Raw genomic sequence first — 20,267 nt, 5'->3', positions numbered from 1 at the left:
CCTATTGCAATAAAACGGCAATTTCATATTTTAACCCCTAATATTTTAAAAATATCCCATGTATATTGGCATCTATTTTTCTTTGAAAAATGTCAATTACGTTACAGATCTTAGTATTGCGTTTAAACAGTTTTTTTTTCGACGTCAGCGCACCTGTGAGCAATTTATGAAATTACTTAGATAGAAACCTTAACGACTATTTGAATCTGACGAGAGATGTCGCTGTATGAATTGCAATATTTATTTATTGAAAACCATTTTTTTCATTTAATTTATTTCAGTAACAAGATCAGAACGTCTTGAACACCTGCACCAAATAAAATACGAGGCAGAGAGACAGACATTGATGGAGAAACTCTACGAAGAAGTTGAGAAGGAAATGTCGGATCAGGTAATATTTTTGAATTTGGAAAGTGTAGGCCTGTGCATATAGACAACCACAAATTACACTCAAACTCACGAGAGAAATAAATGTAGGCTATATAATTATTTCACCCGGCCCGGGAAACGAAACCCGGGACTTCTACGTCCAGTCCAGGTAGTCCAGGATGGTAACCGTTCGGCCACAGAGGCAGTTAAAATGTATACTACTAAGCATCGAGTATATAACCAGAATTAGCGACGAAATGTCATTTAATTTATTTGAAAACTATTCTGCCATATCATTACTGTGACAACTGCGCTCCGATTGGCCAGTTCGAATTCGAAACAATTGACGGGTGTCGTCAATTGTTTCACTTCAAATCGACCAGTTAACTTGAGCTTTGCTATAATGGACGAAAATTGCAAAATCACATATTTAATTAGTTGTCGAGTCACAAAGGGCTATTGGTTGTTTATTCCGCTTTCGAAGTAAAACTATAGTAAGAATAATCCACAAACTTGCATTATTTGAACGCGACATAACTGTGCTTTTTACAGGACTCTCCTGACTCGGAAAACATGGAGGAAGTTGCAAAAAATAAACTCATGGACAGTGGTTCACAAATTGCTAAAGTTATGAAGAGGAGTGCGGATCACGCGGATTTCAGGGTAAATATAGATTTAGATATGAAAAGTTGACGTGATACGTATGAATTTGTACTACATGTAGACTGTCCTAATCTATGAGTATCACTAATTCCATGGTTACGCATACCTATTTACGTTGCAAAACAAAACTTATTAGAATAATAGCAAACCTTAAAGAAACAGGTAGTGGGACGACCTGACCTCAATACATATCTGTGAGATTTCTAAATTTGTTAGTAAAAACCAGATTTTTTTTAAACGCCGACAAGACATTCCAACACATCGAATATATAACCAGAAATACAGACGAAATAAAGTCCGTATATTCCTGGTAACTCATCAATGATACATCACTTCGATACCTCCAATGAACACTACGCCAACTTAATTTTTGGACCTGTTCTGTTTTTATTGTTTTTTGTTTCGTTTTTTGGTATTTTTTTCGGATTTCTTTTCTTGGTTTTTTGTTTATTTTTCACAAAATTCGAGGAGCATAACAAATAATTAAAGTAAATAAATATGGCTGTTTACAAAAAAAACAGAAAATAACCAAAAAATAAAGTTGGCGTAGTGTTAATTGGACATAGTTAAGCAAAAACGATCCAATCCACAAAATTATCAAAAAATGAGTTATATATACCAAACAGTTCCTAAAGTCTAACATCTTAGATCAGCAAAAAAATCCGTCATATAAACATAAATAAATATCTCTGGAGTTACATGACATTATACATTTTGATAATAAAACAAGAGTGAGAAGCACTTTTAAATTTCAAACTGCCAAATCTCGAAAGTGACTGGATGTGCATTTGATTTGATTTGATTTGATTTGATGTGATCCTTTTTGTTTAACTACGTCCAATTGGAGGTATCGACTTATAAATATCAACTCTTGTTTGCACTGAAATAAAGACAGGCCAACAACTGACCTGTGTTTACGTCTCCGTATACTCCAAAAATATTCAGTTTTTATTCTAATAAAGAAAAATATGTCTAACAATGGCATACTGTTCCATTCGGTGGTGTGGAGAGAAACAGCAAAACATCTAATTACAAAACAAACGGAATCGAATTTCATCGGTAATTAAATATGTAATTTTTCAATTCTCGTCCATTATAGCCAAGCTCAAGTTAACTGGTCGATTTGACACTTCAAATCGATAGAGAGAATATCAACATCACCGGGCTCTCTTTCGCCATGCGTGGTTTACTTACCGCATATTATAAGACAAGTTTTATCTATTACAGAATCAACTAACGTCTTCACAAACTGTGCTTTTACAAGACCACGCAATACGGGAACGCGAACGTCTACTACAGCTGATACAAACCAGGGTTCAAGATAAAATGTCCAGATTTGGCTTGCAGCAAGTTAGAAATGTTGTACCCTTATTGAAGATCAGAGTTGTTGGTGTTGATATGAAAAATAACTGCAAAGTGACTAAAGGCAAGTTAATGTTTCCCTCGTGATTCAATGAATGAATACAGTGTATTTTTTAATGGGATAGTATGGAAAAATCTGAAACCATGGAAAATACAAGGAAACTGTCTTAGGAACCATTAAGCCTTTTTTGTGAAAACAATTTTGGCATTGTCAATTTTTTGGTCAAGCGTAAGGTGTCCAAAAATAAATAAAATTGATCTAATTTTTTTTTAGTGCTGATCGACTTAGTTTTATCATGGACCAATAACTCAAGAGGACTGCTAATCGTCATACAAGATAGCGTAGCCGGGTATTTAGTACCTATTGGTACACTAGATGTCGCGACGATTACCAAATAGCTATTTTGTAACGTTATTTTACATTGACACATTGATTCTATCAAATCTGCTTCTAGTGATAACAAACACGTCAACTAGATGGCGCTATATTTTACCTCAAAATGGATATGCACCTGGAGTCGTAAAAAAAAACAATCGCAACTCACAACGTTTCCATCCTCTAAATAATAACTAGAACACTACTTTGTCTATTCTAATGCCATTTAGACATATTGATAGTTTAGCTTAAAATTATTCATATTTTAATGTTACTGGGTGTAAGAAGCGAGAAAAAACAATGGCTACGGTGATTTTAGGCTGAGAACACCGAACGTGCGAAATAATATTTTTTAATTTTATTTGTAATTCCAAGAAGTATGATATCGCAGATATTGCATTGGTCCCAAAGGGTCATATCGGAACGCCACACAGTGGGCCCAAATTGATAATTCTTGGACATAGGAATAACTTGTGGAGTATCGAGCAAATTTTTTTTATGTGATATATAATAACATTCCTAACAACTTTTATTCTTGTATGATTTCTTGAAAAGTTGATAGATTCAGAGAAAAAAAAATTTTTGTATGGACAAATATACATTTTATTTTTTATCTCAAAATATACGAAAATCTAATGTGCGTGGGTTACTCACAGTATAGTTCCAGTCATTTTCTATGTAGAAAAAAATAATCCGTCTGCATGTACTTGCGGCTTTGTAAATAAAGGTGCGGCAAAATTGCTAACTCTTTTATGTACTTTTTTAACAAAATACATGAGGTTCGTGTAATCTGTGTGTAATATGTCATCCATTACAAACAGTGCATAAAGTCCAACAACCCAGTATAAATTAATCTGAAGGTAATTAAAAATAACGGAAATAAAAAGTATAAATTTTAGGCTAAATAATTATTTAATCATGATACAATTTTAGGAATACAGACCTGATTTTTTTCACATGATACATAATAACATTCCTGATAACTTTTATTGTTATGTAATTTCTTGGAAAGCTGATTGTTTCAGAAAAAAATTTTAGTTTTTTTTTTGTTTGGAGAAATAAACATTTTATTTTTTTATCTCGAATTGTAGAAAAATGTAATGTGTGCTTTATTTACAGTATAAGTCCAATCATTCTCTATCAAGAAAAAAACAATCCATCAGCAGGTACTTGCGACTTTACGAGTAAAAAGATGTCAAAATGTTAGATTTGTTATTTATTAAAAAATAAAACACAATATACTAGTTTCTACTTAACTTTCGTGTTATTGTTATAACGCTCTGTGTAATTTAGCACTAAAATTAAATTTTCTTTAGTCGAAGCTCATGTATTTTGTTAAAAAAGTACATAAAAGAGTTAGCAATTTTGCCGCACCTCTACTTACAAAGCCGCAAGTACATGCAGACGGATTATTTTTTTCTACATAGAAAATGACTGGAACTATACTGTAAGTAACCCACGCACACTACATTTTCGTATATTTTGAGATAAAGAACAAAATGTATATTTCTCCACAAAAAAAAATTATATTTTTTTTCTCTGAAACTATCAACTTTTCAAGAAATCATACAAGAATAAAAGTTGTTAGGAGTGTTATTGTCTATCACATAAAAAAATTAGCTCGATACTCCACAAGTTATTCCTATGTCCAAGAATTATCAATTTGGGCCCACTGTGCGCCACCGCAAACGGATGACAATTTAGACTTCCTTTAGGTTATACTATATTGCTCAGATTTTTATAGATACTTCCAAGTATTCTTTTATTTTGTTTAGGATTTGCGCCATCTAACTATATTCGCAAGCGTTACGTTATTAATTAGTTAACAACGAACAATGCCATCTATTGATACGCATAAATATCGAAGTTCAGAGAATAATTTTAGTTTATTACTAAATATTTGAAAAACATTACAAGAAAAATAGAATATCTACTATATTTCCTATAAAAGAGGAGTTAATCGATATCCATGGCCATTTACGTAAATATAAACTAATTCCAGGCTATCGATCAGCGCCATCTAGAAATAAGACGGAATTTTGACCTTTTTCAGAGCTACGATTTTTAATATGGAGATTAGCAGTCCTCTTGGGTTATTGGTCCATGGTTTTATGTAAAGATCATTTTATTGTATAGAACGAAAAAAATCAGGACAGTAGAAGTTGGTCAAATTTCATAAAATGTTTTTCGTGCAAAATGAATAAAATTGACATTTTTTTTGTAACGCTGATTGATTCAGTTTCTTATGGGAATTATTTTATAGTATTGTAAGAAAAGAATCAGGGCAGCAGGGCATTATTCATTTTGTATGAAAATAACAAATTATTGTTATAATTATTAAAACATAGATCAAACACTAAGAAAAAATTCCTCTTTTTCTCATAGATGGCGCTACGGCTACAAAATCGTTGAAAACCAAATACAAAGACCCGACAATAAGCACATAGAAAAATTCGTGAGGTCCGCTGGTTCGTTCCGTGACTTAGTTGGCATTGCGTCTGGCACGGATTGTTAGAAGACGTCGGTTCGAATCCGGCCGGATCGAAGGAATTAAAAAAAAAAATTATCTTTGTATTAATAATTATAACAAAGTAGTGGAGTAATTTCATAAAAAGTAATTGAATATCAATTCAATACAATTTTTAATAACGAATAATTTATCAATAAAATAAACCTGGAAAAAGGTTTATGATGTATGAGATGTCGCTTTGACAATTGTTTGTTTATTTTCCCTATCAGTATATAGTTATATAACATTGAATTTTTTTTGTAGCTTTTCTGTCAATATGGAAACCGAACGATGCAGTATTGGAAATCATAAAAGAAGGCATTTGGATTGAAGTCCTGAACACTATACCGACGGCAATCAGGTGATTTTTTAGGACTAGAGAATCGTGTTATTATTGTCTATTTGTTGAAGTACCTGTCGGTGTATGTTTAGTAACATTTAAGGCGTCTTCAAATTAGACGGTAGTTCAGTGGCGCGGACTTCAAAAAGAAAAAGGAGGAAGTTCAATTCGGCTGTATTTATTTGTGTTTATTTTACACAATTTATGAACCGATTTTGATTATTCTTTTTTTGTTGGAAAGAAGATACCTCAGTATTGGTCCCATTTAAATTTAAAGAAAATGTTCCACATCTAAAGGTGGCAAACCATGAGACGAATCCGATTTCGCGCACTTTTCGGAAACAGATTTCAGTATGAAGTTTGGCAAATAGATGTAATTCCAATAAAAAAATCGATAAGCAAACTTTTGAGGTTTTTTTATAAAACGATAAGTTATAGTTTTTTTAGCTCACTGATTGTGACTGAAAAAGTGCGCTACCAAATATTGTTTGTTGCGGCTGCAGCGCTTTTGTAAGCGTGTAATTTGAAGGCCGCCGTGTCAAAGATTTACTGTATTTTATTCGTCGTGAACACTATAGAAAAAATATGACGGATATTGCTTTACGTGTCTACTATTTTATACACTTTCTTTGACTTGAATTCAAGGTAAAGAAAAAAAATCATATTATTTTGACAGTTGCCCTGTGTTGCCCTTTTTCTTTTAGAAAGATTACTGCGCTAGCTGTAAAAGATTATAATGTTGCTTCTTTCAGTAGAATATAATAAATATTAATGTGTTCTTTTTAGTGATTGTTAGGGCACGCTGTAAAATTTTCCTTACGACATTGTCAAATATTTCAAGCTGTCTCTAGTGAAAACTGTCATAGTAAACTCACACACAAATATTTTTTCACACCCACGCCCTTTTGCTCTTTTATTCTTATTTGTCGATCCTTTTTGTTTTAAAGATTTTATTGACTACTTCCATTGAATGACTACTTCATAGTGTCATCTCCTATTTAAGAGCCAGGCTCTTATGGGTGTAGCCTCTTCCACTCCTCATGGGTCATACATAGTCTCATTCACTCACTCATTAACTTCATTCATTCGTTCATTCACTCATTTTGGCAATATTCTTTATTTGTTCACTGTATGCCATTCTTGGTCTTCCTCCATTTCTTTTTTCTTCATAAATGCATCACTATGTAACAGATGTCTGTCCACACATTATCCCAAAACCTTTTTGATACTTCTTTATTTGATATCTTCTAAATCCATTTTACTTTCTCCATTTGCCTTAAGCCTCATAGTGTAACTGCTTCCGTGGCCGCACGGTTACCATACTGGACTGCCACGCAGAGGACCCACGTTCGATTCCCGGGCCGGGAGAAATATTTGTACGGCCTACATTTATTTCTCTCTTGAGTTTGGGTGTAATTTGTGATTGTCTATGTGTGTGTGTCCATGGCACCCGCGACACAGGGTTTCCCTGGTGCGGGACTATGTTGAGTATGTGCGTTATTAATATTATTTGCACTATTTGTACATTACTTCGTTATTCGTAATTTCTTGTTTTGTTTACAGATATTCAGAAATTCAAATATCAGCCGGTCGCCAATCTGTTTTCAATCTTTCTAAATACAAAGAAACGGAAAAACTCAAAATTCTCTTGGAGCCCCTGAAAAGAACCTGCTACCCTATAAAGGACCTTGTCAAAAACCCATCTTTGACCACAGAGTATAACGAAATCGATACTCTGGGATTTATTTTTTTAATCCAACCTGCAATCAACGAGTTCGATTGCAATAAACATCAATTTCAAAACGTCTACCTCACCGACGCAGATAAGAATATAATTTGTGTAAATTTTTGGGCTGGCCTAAAAAAGTTTGGGTTCGAAAATGTTTTAGATACTGGCCAGATTGTCGCTTGTATGAATTTGCAGAAACGAGCTGGCAACACTCGAAAACAAATACTGCAATTTCGAGTAACTGAGTTTTCATATTTTACAAAAACTCCTAAACATGAAACTGCTAGAAAAATGTTGGATGATTTGTCGAAGATCTTATCAAGTTTTGATAAAACGAAATTTGTTGAAGAGTGCATGAACTTGAGGCAAAATTATGCACTGGGAAAACTGCATTGCAATGAAAATATTTCTCCGTACAGAATGCCTAATATCGATATTAATTCTCCAAAAAACAAGATTTTCGTTGATTCTCCTTTACATCAAAAGCTCAACAAAATAGAAGAGAATTTAAACCTCACCGGCTTAGATTTTGAGTCTACATTCAAACAGATGGAAATGCAAGAATTGTCACCTAGAACTTTGATCAGAAAACAACAAATTGAAGAAAAAATTGCAAGGTTAAGAATGTATGGAGAACCGCCACCATTAAGTCCAATGCATATTTTGAATAAATCGAAAAACGCGGGAAATTCATTCAAAAGCCCATTCTCGAAATCTGACGTTTCAAGCAGTGTTGCTAGTAAGGAAAATTTGCCAAATCAGCTGGTTATTGCGGAAAAAATTGAAGATACAGAAATTCAACGCAGTCCAGTGATTATGAATAGAACTTATGTGAAAAGAGTAAATGTAAATCCAGTAAAATTGAACTTTGATAATACGGAAGAAGAGGATAATAAAAGTGAAGTGATTGATGATTTTGGAGAAGAGTTTGACGGTAGTCCGCCTTTGAGTTTAGAATAAGTTGTAATATTATTTTAAGTGCAACACTATTGTTAAGAAATAAGGAATGTTTAAATATTGTTTTTTTATTCGTTGAAAATGTTGATTAATCGATTACGTTAATGATTGTGTACCAGCACTAATAAGTGTAATTTAAATATAATGAATACATTTTTAATACACTACCCCTTTTTTGTCTATTCTGCTCTTCCCAATAGGTATCACTATGTGCTAGAAATGCTAAAAACCCCGACTAAATACTTCATTTTTACAATTATTATGACCAAATTAATTTACTATATTTGACACCTACACATTAAAATTAAAAATTGCATAGGTTTTTTACTTTCTGTGCTTTTTTTTTAAATTTCTTGCTGCTCTTGAAGAATACTGTCTATGCTAAGTCAGTCGTGGGAGTTACATCCTTTTATTTATGTTTAGCTCTTAGAGGATGGAAAGAAAAATTATCTAATTTTGAAGTCTATTTAGGCTTCCGAAATGTAAACAAATTGTTTATCTATCTTATATCTTTAGCGTTGTTCAAACAATTCACAAGGAAGTTCATCATTCGTAAAAAGATATTGCTATAATCCAGTGATCTTATATACTTAAAAAAAGCTATAATCATAATACAAGCCGTAATACTATTATGATAGAATAAAAACTCGTAATAATTATGTGGCATGCCATCTGTGCTATTTGATTATTGTTTTTTTTTTTTTACTTTATTTTTTTTTTATACGCGCCTATTACTACACTACTCGATTTCAAAAGACACCCTAATTCTGGAAGTTATGGAATTAGGGTTCCTAATTTGGACGACTAAGTTGTTAGGACACCCATAACTTATGGCCCTTGGAAACGGGTAGTGTCAGCCCCCAGTAACATGACGCGAAGGTCTTCGCTCGACCGCCACACGGCGACTGCCCAGTTACCACGCTTTCATGTACATTAATGGCGAATCTGAATTATATTTACTAGGCAACAATATTTAAATTCCTCTGAATAATGCAACCGCGTGGTAGACCAAATACAAGCCAGACTCGCCCGCGTGCCCAGGTCGCTCATTCAAGTTAAAACGTAAAACTAAATAAATAAAGCGTATTTTGCCATGACAGCTGTTTGAGGCCAGATGAGCGTAATTTTGTAAGTTGCGCTCGACCGAAATTCGGTTGGAGCGTCTGACGAACATATTTTATTCAGTTGATTTTAAGAGTTTATACGGGGTGTTTGTGTCGTACTAGTGTAATGGAGCCATTAAAAATAGTATGCATGTATGAAGCATTAGAAGACGATGTTTGAAAAAGAAAAAGAAGCTTTGTACATCCATTCAATATGAAACGATTAAAGTGTGGGCAGTTTCATATTTTATATACAGGTTTATGTGAACATTCAGATCAATTTGTTAAGTACTACCACGTGCATGCACATGTTTTTCAAGAATTATGTTGAACCTCACTGATAAATTTTTTCGTATCGAACATTTTCACAAGAAACGTCTATATTGACGCGCATCCTGTACCAAAGTGACCCCTTCCCTCACCCCTATCTCCACCCGCGCCAGCCCGACACACGATGCGACCAAAAGTCAGTCGTCATTACGCTCGTGAGTCGGTAGATAGCTCATTTTGCGTCGTCGTGTGAAACAAACCGTACTTTTATATGAAACCGAACTGCGCAACTCAAAAAACGTAACTCACCACTCACAAAATTACGCTCGTCTGGCCTCACACTTAGACGCACGCGGCCTTAACGCGGGGTGAGCGCGATGAAATTCGTGTTGAAATAATGCGCCCTAAGAGTATAAAGTACCTAAAAAATAATTAGTACTTTTTAAAATCTATTCTCAATTTTGTTAACTCCTTCCCGGACACACAATTCGAGTCACCTAGTATTTTCAGTATGCCATAAGTGTAAACATCTTTGATTGATGACAAACTATTGCACAATTTTGAAACTAGTATACTAAACGTCTTTTCTATAAGTCATTCTTGAAAATTTGCAAAACCGGGGGAAAACTTTTTATTCGATGATAACACTATTTTTGTATTCTACAAAGACAAAAAATGCGAGGTGTCGTCAATTATGTGTCCGGAAGTATATATTGGAACTTAACTTCCATTTAGTAATTTTCCCTTACTGTTGTTTTTGATTTTTGATGAACCTATTCTGTCCCACCGCTGGACAAATGTCTCCCCAAAAATGCTCCATTGTTCCTTGTTTTTTTTATTTCAACTAAAGTTTTTTCAAATTCCAAAGTACAGATTTGCATTATTTTTGAACTGGTTATTATAACTACATTATATTATAAAAATTGATTTCTTTCAAAAACTAGCAACCCTTCTGTCATTTCAAGGTGACCTTCACCGAGAACTAGTTTTCAAGTTTGACATATTCTAACCTACAAAAACTATTTTCATTTGTAATTTCTACCCGCATAGACATGTATAGCGAGCGGAAATTTCGTAAATAAGTTCTAAAGACATTTTAGTTCAATAAAAAGTTATAAAACCACTTGTGTTGTGGATTTTTCAGTGATAAATCAGTGCCGTGTTGTGCCACTTCAGTCGTCAGTTGTTTTTATTTTTTTTCAACGGTAAGTTTGAGTTTTTATTACTACTTTATTTTGGATGTCGTCTCCTTGGTTCATTGAAAAGAAGCGTGGTTTAAAAATAGTTCGTATCCGTGGACTTCGGAGTGTGAAAACTTCGATTAGCTTTTGTTTTATTTATTTTTCATAACTTTTTACGACAAGGTGAACAACGTACAGTAGAAGGTATTTATCGTATTTTATAATTACATCCGCTAAGTAATACAATGTTCTTTTATGTAAATATAAGAAAATGACATAATAATTTTGCGATAACACAGTGCGGACAAACGCCGGTTAGTCGATAATTTTGTGACATAACAGTATTAAATACTTTCCTTATCAAGAAATACATGTATTAGTTTTTAAAATTTTTACTACATAGATGTATAAACTACTTGTACTCATATACAGTGAAATAATCTTGATTTCAAAGCAAATTACACTTGAAATTGTCATATTTAGTAGCAGTAGAGCTCCTCATGAAGAGTGTTCAGGGAAGTACTGCCATTTTACCTATTTCTGCCGCCAAACAGTAATGTAAGCTTCCCTCAGTGTACCGGGTGCAGTGATAGTGCCTCTCAGATCTTTGCAATTTAAACTTTGAGTGGCACCGCAATTGTTATGGGTAGATGCGTTGCTTACCACTAGGGCACAGTTGGTTGATATAAAAAAAGGTGTGATTGTGGTTAACCATGTGTCTATTCTATGTCAAAAAAGTTCACCAAAATATGGGACAGTCAACAACCTGCCCAAGGTCAGAGCAGAAACTTTGCTCCCATTGGTTGACACATTATTACAGTGACCTGTGATAAGATGATGAGAGAAAGCACTATTACATTGTTTGCATAAAGTGCACATTCTCATTTCACTTTCACTTGTGATAAGCTGGTGAATAACCTTGTTAATCTATAATGATGATTCTCAAAGTGTTCTATTTTGACCCTCGAGGGGTCCACTATAATCTATGAGGGGTCCATGTCGACAACAACAAATAGGGTTGCATGACGCATTAATGAGGGTCCACAGGAGTAGAACCCATTTATTTATGAAAATTGGTAAAAAAAAAAAATATTGTTTGTTTTCTTTTTGTCGATCTTTGGAAATGTAAAAATTAAACACTACATTAAGTATGTATAAGTTAAAAATGTTAAATATGCATTTATAGCTATGGAAGAGCGGTGCCTCCTGACACAGGCTTGATAAGCTTAATAGGAGGTACCATCCACTGTTAATGTAAAGTTAATTGTATTACTGAAATAAACATTTATTTATTATATTTATTTATTTATTTATTATTATTATTTAGGCAGGTTGTGGCTAAAAACTTTTTTAAATATGCCTGTCCATAACAGTTGCAGTGCCACTCAGAGCTTTAAATCACTAAGATCTGAGGGGCACTGCCACTGCTCACCATGAGACATAAGTTAACAAGTCCCATGTGCCCGTAATTTCATCGGCATAAATGAAATAATCCACATTACACAATATTAATGACAGCTCTCAAGTAATGCATTCACATTTTGATAACTTTTGAGATATTCATTAAAAATGTCAATGCTAGAAAATTGTCAATTACGCTGATTTTGTTTAACGACTGCACTGAAACTAAATAAGATATAGAAAAAAACTGCTTGCAAGGGGTTGTAGATCTCATTGCACTGATTCCAAATATGTTAATTACGCAATTTCGCTAATAATAATAATAAGCACTTATTTCAGACATAACAAATCCATAGAATTACAATAATGTTGAATTAGAATTAAATATTACATATAATAAATAGGTATACTTAATTATTCATCATTAAAATCCAACGTCGCAATTTGGACATGTCGCAACTGCGAGCTATAGCAGCTATAATGCTATTAGTACCATCTAGCACTTATTGTCTAAGAGAAGAAACCATCTTTCTATGCACAGCAGTAAACCTGTCTGTATGTGCTAACAAAAATAGCTCTAAATACATAATTATAGCTCTAAATACATTATATTCTATGGTACAGTTAACCCACAGACTACACATACATAAAGAGCATTACTTTAACGTGATCTGAACACAGTGCAAATCTCCTGGCCAACATATTACCACGCGTTGCCAATGCCCTTCTTTCTCGCTCATTATCTTTATTATCACTAAGACTTTCACTAACTATATGACCAAGATAACGGAATTTATCTACCCTGATCAACCTACTACCTACCACTCAGGCACACATCAGGAAAAAAATGTGGTCCTGTCTTGTATTTCAAGACCATAAAAACTGTATTCTTCAAAGTTTTCTTAAAAAAATGTCCATTTATGTATTTATTTATTTCCTTAACAATAGTTATTGTTACATTTTTTTTATTGAGTTTATATTAATTTTTTTTGTATAATTGCTCCACTAGGTTGGTTTATAATTATTAATACAAAGATCGTACACTTAGAAAAAAGAAAAAAGATTCGAACCGACGTCTCTTAGCAAATCGTGCCAGACACTAAGCCAAGTAAGGGTCGTATTGGTATTGGTATTGGTATTGGTATTGGTGCAACGGGCTAGTTTCCGCAACTCGACGTCGAGGCGCCTATTTTGCGTGTGGTGGGTGCAGGGTCCTACTCGTGCCACCCAAGCTCCTCGAGGAATCTCAGCAGCCTCTTCGGTTTTCTGAAGACTTCGGGGAGCGACCTCGGCACTCCAAGGTACTTTGCCCTGTAGTTGGCCACACCGGAGCACTCTAGTAGGATGTGTGCGGCCGTTTCCTCCCCCTCCATGCACGCTCTGCATAGAGGACTGTCCGTGATACCTAAATTGAAGAGGTGTTTATTGTATGGACCATGACCCGTTAGAGCGGCAGATAGAGTGCGCAGCTCTTGTCTTTCAAGCTTGATTAATTTACGAGATAGACTGGCGTTGAGCGTTGGGAGTGCTTCCCTAGCCTGTCTACAAACCGTAAGGGTTGTCCATATGTTATTATGAGAAGATTTTGTACCTTTGAGTATGGTTGTTCTTGACCATTGGTTGGGGAGGGACACTATGGGTTCTGGCCCTACAGCATCCGTCTCCGACCCTTTTCTAGCTAGTTCGTCTGCTGCGTCGTTGCCACGTGAGCCGTTGTGTCCTTTAATCCACTGTAGAATTACGTGGTTGTGTGACGTGTGTTACGACTAAGGGTCATATTCTAGAACTCTACTCAATGCTCAATTCAGGATTGCACTGGAAACACAAGCACTGGAAATACGGCCCTAATGGCAGGGACTTGAGTATGATTTCGAGTGCTTTAAACCTGACTCAAATCCTGACTTGAGCATTGAGTAGAGTTCTAGAATACGACCCTGAGTGTCGTAAAAATAATTAAAAAACTTAAATCAAATACCAGGCCAATCATAATGCACAATATTATTATATAGCCTTTTGAAGTTGAAGTAGGGATATTTTACATTACAATTTTACCTTTATTTTAAATATTTACATTATATCCCTTAACTCAGCGTGCCTCTTGGCATAGGCCCCCTCCAGATTCGTCCAGTGTGCTCTATCAAGAGTTGCTCTTCTCCAACCAGTCAACTTCAGCTCATCCTCCCATCTTTGGTGCCTCTGCTTCGCTTTCCATCACGCAGGTACCAATTGGTGACAATCTTGCTCCATTTTTCCGGCCCACGCAACAGATGCCCAGTCCATCTCCATTTTGCCTGATCTATCTTTGAAAGCATATCGATTACCCTGGTTCCTCTCCTAAACTGTCAATCCTGACTTTTTGGATTTTCCTCAGGCCAAGCATGCTGCGCTCCATTGCTCGTTAACCCGCCTGTAGTTTGCTTCTGTGTACTTATTTAGTGACCATGTTTCGCACCCATAAGTTAGGCATGGAACAATGCGTAAGTTGAACGTCTTTCATTATTTCCTTTAGAGTCCAATATTTCCTCCAGCCGCTTGCCAGTCTATTCTCAATTTCTTTACATGTTTGATCATTTGGAGAGATGATACAGCCAAGGTAAGTATATTGCTCCACGTTTTGTGAAGGCGTTCCATCTACGCTTATTTTGATCTTTGACTTGGTGTTAGTCATTACCTTAGTCTTATTAGTGTTCATCGACAAACCAATCTTTTTGCTTTCCATGTTAAGAGAGTGTAGCATCCTTTCTAGCATTTCAGGTGATTCTTCGAACAGCACCAAATCGTCGGCGAATCTCAGGTGGTTCAGTTTTATTCCATCTATTTTCAGGCCATACTCCTCCCATTCCAACTTCCTAAAGATATTTTCCAGCACTGCCGAAAACAGTTTCGGCGAGATAGGCTAACCCTGCCTGACGCCTCTCTCGATAGGGAACTCTTGTCATAAACATTCTTATTTTACTCTAGCTTTGCTAATGTTGAATAGATGTTTTTTATTATGTTAATAGAATAGAATAGAATAGAATTATTTATTTCATATTATCAATTTCATAATATCACAATTCGAAATATAATGTCAAGGGATAACATGATCGTCATTAAGGTAAATAATAATTTTAATGTTAATATAAAATAAAATAATTAAAAGAGAAATAAAGAAAAATACGAACTACAAAAATACAAATAAAAATTTAAATATTTACTACAAACGTCCAAAATTAAAAATATAATTCATTGACTTACAAATAAATGGACGACGGGTCTAATACAAAAACCACGAAAAAAATGTCCCAAGTCAACCTATTTAAACGTAGTGACATGTAAAGGAATATGAAAAAGCTAAAACGTTGAATTTAAATTGTAATGTCATCGCAGTACTGTCTAATTTTGCTTGCTTCGCTGTCAGTCGAACAAACGAAGACTAAAGCGTGAATGACGCTCTGTATACGATTTTAACGCCCTATAAGTTCGAACACTTTTTAGCGCGGACCCGACGTCCATATAATTGTAAGTCAATGATATAATTACAATTTCTCTAAAAGAAATTCCTCTACACTGTAGAATTCATTACCCAATAAAATGTCTTTCAGTCGGGAACAAAACACTTCGTCATTTGTAACACTTTTTAGACTTGTGGGTAGGTGTGCGTAAAATCGGGGCCCGATTACTCGCGGATTTTTCGTTGCGAATTCGGTTCGATGAGCAACGGGTTTCAGTATTCCTATGTTACATAACAGTCGGCCTCAAAAACAAAAAAAAAACAATTACATCGTGAATGTACTGTGAATACGTTGTCATCACGTGGTGCTTTCGAAAAAGGCACAAGACTGCAGTACTAATTAATATGTTTTAGTTTATTTTAATTTCTATTATTAGTTAATAATAAATTGAACTTAATAAAAATTCATTCAATAAAATAATTTGTAAAACTTAACGTAGCGTAAAGTGGAATGTTTTCTTTGTAAAATTAAAAATAAGGTATTTAATTAATAACTATTGTAACTTTAGTGAAAAAATAGGGTGGTTTGCATCAATATTAGACATAACTGGTTGAAGACTGTACCACCTCAGTCAACCGTGACCATGGGACCTGTAAAGGGCCCAAAACGTCGGTTTGTTTGAAAAAGCAAATATACGCGATTTAAATCCGGAAAAATAGTTTCATTTCCTAAGAAATTTCACGTTTAAATTCAAATTGATGTCAAGTAGAGGTGCGTTTATTGCCCCCACTGAGTTAGGTCAATATTTGCCCCTTAAATTAATTTGTGACTAAATATTAACATCAAGAACAGCCAGTTATATTCCTTGTATTTATGTTACGTTTATTACCAGATGTCATTTAAAAAAAACTGATATCCTCCTATACATAAATTCGATTTTAATAAAGGTACTGTAAGGCTGGTTACACATGGCGCCGCAAAAACAGCGGCATCGCTGCCGCTGCGGCGCCGCCGTTGTAGTCGCCCGTGCATTTGTATACACACTTTCATACACGTACCCACCAAAGATTAATATTTTTGCAATCAGAATGAACATTCCAGAAATTGACATACATAAGTACATTCCTTCATATTTGTATCACTGTACTGCAAACCGACCATATGGAAATAGTTACGGATTTTATCAGGATATCTTCTCAAGTTTTAGCAATCAGCATAAAACTTGCCGTTAAATTTTCCTTGTTGATATAAATGGATGGATCCAAATTGTTCTTTCCTTCTGCTTTTTACGAGGACGAAGAGCAATAACTAGCATCACAGCGGTGGCGGCCATTTTGTACTGTGACTGGTGATCATTGAACATGCCGCATGGGCTGCGATCGCGCTCACGCCGCGCAGCGACCGCGTGCATCTAACTGTCATGACAAAATACGCTCTATGTGTTTGGCCTTTACGTTATAATTTAATGGCCGTCTCAGGCGCGCTAGCGAGGATGGCTTGTCTGTGGTCTACGCGGCGGCCACGCGGAGGCCGCGCGGGCGGCGATTATTCCGAGGAATTTAAGTAAATGTTATTGTCTAGTGAATAGGATTCAGATTCGCCATTAATGTACGTGAAAGCGTTGTAACTGAGCGGTCCAAACTTTCGCGTCGTCTAACTGTGCGGGACGGCTAGTGCTAACTTGTAAAGCTTGTATTGTATTCCACTTTCACACTAATAATCTTATAAGATCTTTGACTTACACCTATAACACGGGCCATATAAATATTCTATGTTACAGGTGTAAGTGAATTGATTCAAGTAGACCGTCTTTTCAAAGCGCATAGCTAACGTAGAAACTGAATTATATAACAGCTTGTCAAATTGTTTATGCGTAAGTATTTTACAACGATAATCATGCATTACAAACATACGATTGTCCGCACAACAGATAATACTTGGTATCAAGTTAAAACCACGTACACACGACAAAAGAATACGTAGAAAGAGATAAAAACACATGATACTATTTAGATAAGTCGGCATTGGTGATTCATGCGCGTGCTACAAGTATGCTATAAATGGATATCATGTTATAATTATTTCTTAACAGCAAATCGGTAGCTTCGATAGATCAGTACCAGTAGAGCTTCTTGTGAAAGAGTTCGTCCAGGGAAGTATTGCTTTCTTATCTATTTCTACCGCCAAGCAGTATGAGCATTATTGCGTTCCGGGTTTGAAGGGAAAGAGGTACTGCCGAATTTACAGGCACATGGGACATGTCAAATTATGTCTTAGAGCCTATCAGTGGCGAGGCGTCCTTATAACTCGATTCCCACCAACTTGCCTAAAATTTCCCGCGTATCTATTACCAGTTGCACCGCGCATACCCCACCACTTAAAAAACATTTATTCAAAATATTCACTATTAAACGCCTAATAACTTGTCCCGATGCATCTCAACCAATCAGCGCGAGGTAAGCCGGCGGATCGGCGAGTTCTATTTCATTCATGAAATCTACGCGCTCCCATCAAAATATACGCACACATTCGCAAAAATCCGCTTTATAACATATATAAAGAAATGGCGGCCGAGATGCCGCAATAATTCGAGTTATTGTCGAATAGCGTACACTTATATTTAAACCTTATTCCAACATGTTTTAGTTTAATTTGTTTTAATGTCAGAATCGTTGCCAGATGTAAAACTTTCTTAAAATAATGTACCAAAAATTATCATAATAGCAAATTAATACAAAATATGGTTTAAACTTTATTATTTATTTATAAATTATGGTACAAACGGGCTGTCTTCGCTTTTACGCGCTTGACTGGCTAATGTGGTGTATTATCATACTGCATTACAACAAACTAAGCTATTTTGTTTGTTACGTACAAAAATTTCGTAAAAAAGGAAGCCGTGGTATCAAAAAGATAATACATAAGCTTGTTTATAAAAATAGCGATAAAATTTTAGATAAATGTGTCTTAATGAATTAATTATGATTGATTTTGTTTGTGACACTCTTTTTGAGTTAGCACATATTGCACCTACAATAATAAACTAAAATAATAAACAGAACTGATCCACAAGTTATTCGTAAAATTGAAAACGCTTAGATACGTCTAAGGGTTTGTTACTTGTAAGGCTACGAGCCAAAATCTTCCGCGGAATGCGCGAGCATTCTCGAGCATGCGCGAGAATTCCGCGGAAGATTTTGGCTCGCATCTAGTTTGTACGTTACACGTTTGATCATAAAGTTCATTATGCTGTGTACAATATCGTTACAAAAATTCACTTACAGTACAGATAGCAACAATAAAACATCTTTCTATGCTACCGCATAAAGTCGCATTCAGTAAGCGAACATAATGAATTCCAGCGTGCCTTCTCACTCTGTTCGTTTGTGTCGAATATTTAAATTTAAAATATATATATAGAAATGGAAAAAAAATGTAATGTAATTTAAAAAATGTAATGTGTAATTTGTAGTTGTCTATATGCGCGTCCAAAGCACCTTCGATACAGGTTTTCCCTAGCCCCCATGAGTGTTTGCGGCAAAAAAAAATTGTCCGATAGTGCATTCGTTCGATCGAATCAAAAATTCAATCAATCAATCAACGCTTCATTACAATACGTCAATCAAACATTCATCCTAATTGCTCCGTAGCGTAGTGTCCATTACATGGTAATTTTGTAAATTTTATCTGTTTTTCGGTGTGTTGTGATTACTTATGAGTGCACTAGCATTAATAAATTAGTAATTTTGAATGCTCATAAGTTTTTTGTTATAAGCATTTGTGCTTTGTAGGAGTTACTTTTTGTAGAAATAAATTTTAGTGTCCTAAGTGTGGTTTATCAATGATATATTTTACTTTATACATTATCTATTAGCAGGAAAGAATCAAAGTTAATTGTATCATTTGACACTTTAAAACGCCAAACGCCGCGACGACTAATCCACTAAAGGATCGAACATTTGATCGAATCATTTCACCCGATCGCATTACGCATGGGTCATCATCCACCTGGGTTGTCAGAATTCAGAATTGATCGATTGACACAGGTCTAGTACCAGGGCTCCATCACTCGCTCAAGGTTACGCGATAAGTGCCTACCGCTGAGTGTACCGCCGACAGTGCAAGTGCTTAGGTATGATATTAACTCATTTTATTAAACTTGATCAACTTCTACCGTCCCGATTTTATCGTCCCATACAATGAAATCATCCTTATAAGAAGCTGAGACTATCAGTGTTGAAAAAAAATTGTCAATGTTATTAATTTTGTAAGAAAAACATTTTATGAAATTTGACCAACTTCTGATATCCCGATTTTTTCCGTTCCACACAATGACATGATCTTTACATAAAACTGAGTCGATCACCACCAAAATCGTTCGTTAAGACAAAAAAGAGTTAATGGTTCTTAATACGGTGTCCTATCTTCTATGGTTTCGGATTTCCCTATATTGTCCCATTTAAAACAAAAAACATTGTATATTTAGTTGAAATATATGAGACATATATATACATGTAACATGTAGCTTATAAGCAGTGATCGGAATTGAGGGAGTTTTTATACCTAAAGTTTG

General features: G+C 35.0%; 2 protein-coding genes across 3 annotated transcripts in view; both read left to right on the top strand.

The window, feature by feature from the left end:
- LOC113232128 overlaps positions 1–8,431 on the top strand; it is a 23,291-nt gene extending 14,860 nt beyond the window's left edge. The window contains exons 7-11 of the mRNA XM_026466765.1: positions 282–391; positions 922–1,032; positions 2,260–2,458; positions 5,544–5,640; positions 7,183–8,431. Coding sequence (XP_026322550.1) covers positions 282–391; positions 922–1,032; positions 2,260–2,458; positions 5,544–5,640; positions 7,183–8,308 — 1,643 coding nt within the window. The 3' untranslated portion in view covers positions 8,309–8,431. The remainder of the gene's footprint in view (positions 1–281; positions 392–921; positions 1,033–2,259; positions 2,459–5,543; positions 5,641–7,182) is intronic.
- A 2,311-nt stretch (positions 8,432–10,742) lies between these two features.
- LOC113232260 (glycogen [starch] synthase) overlaps positions 10,743–20,267 on the top strand; it is a 52,458-nt gene continuing 42,933 nt past the window's right edge. Inside the window, exon 1 of one of the 2 annotated variants that reach the window (XM_026466928.1) lies at positions 10,743–10,883. The gene's annotated coding sequence lies outside the window, so the exon portion shown is untranslated. The remainder of the gene's footprint in view (positions 10,884–20,267) is intronic. The other variant, XM_026466929.1, reaches the window with a different exon arrangement.

The sequence above is a fragment of the Hyposmocoma kahamanoa genome, unplaced genomic scaffold (assembly GCF_003589595.1).
Source record: "Hyposmocoma kahamanoa isolate Upper Pololo Valley unplaced genomic scaffold, ASM358959v1 67, whole genome shotgun sequence".
Classification (NCBI taxonomy): domain Eukaryota; kingdom Metazoa; phylum Arthropoda; class Insecta; order Lepidoptera; family Cosmopterigidae; genus Hyposmocoma; species Hyposmocoma kahamanoa.
Note: the sequence above shows the minus strand (reverse complement) of the source record. Positions and strands in the feature narration are given on the sequence as shown.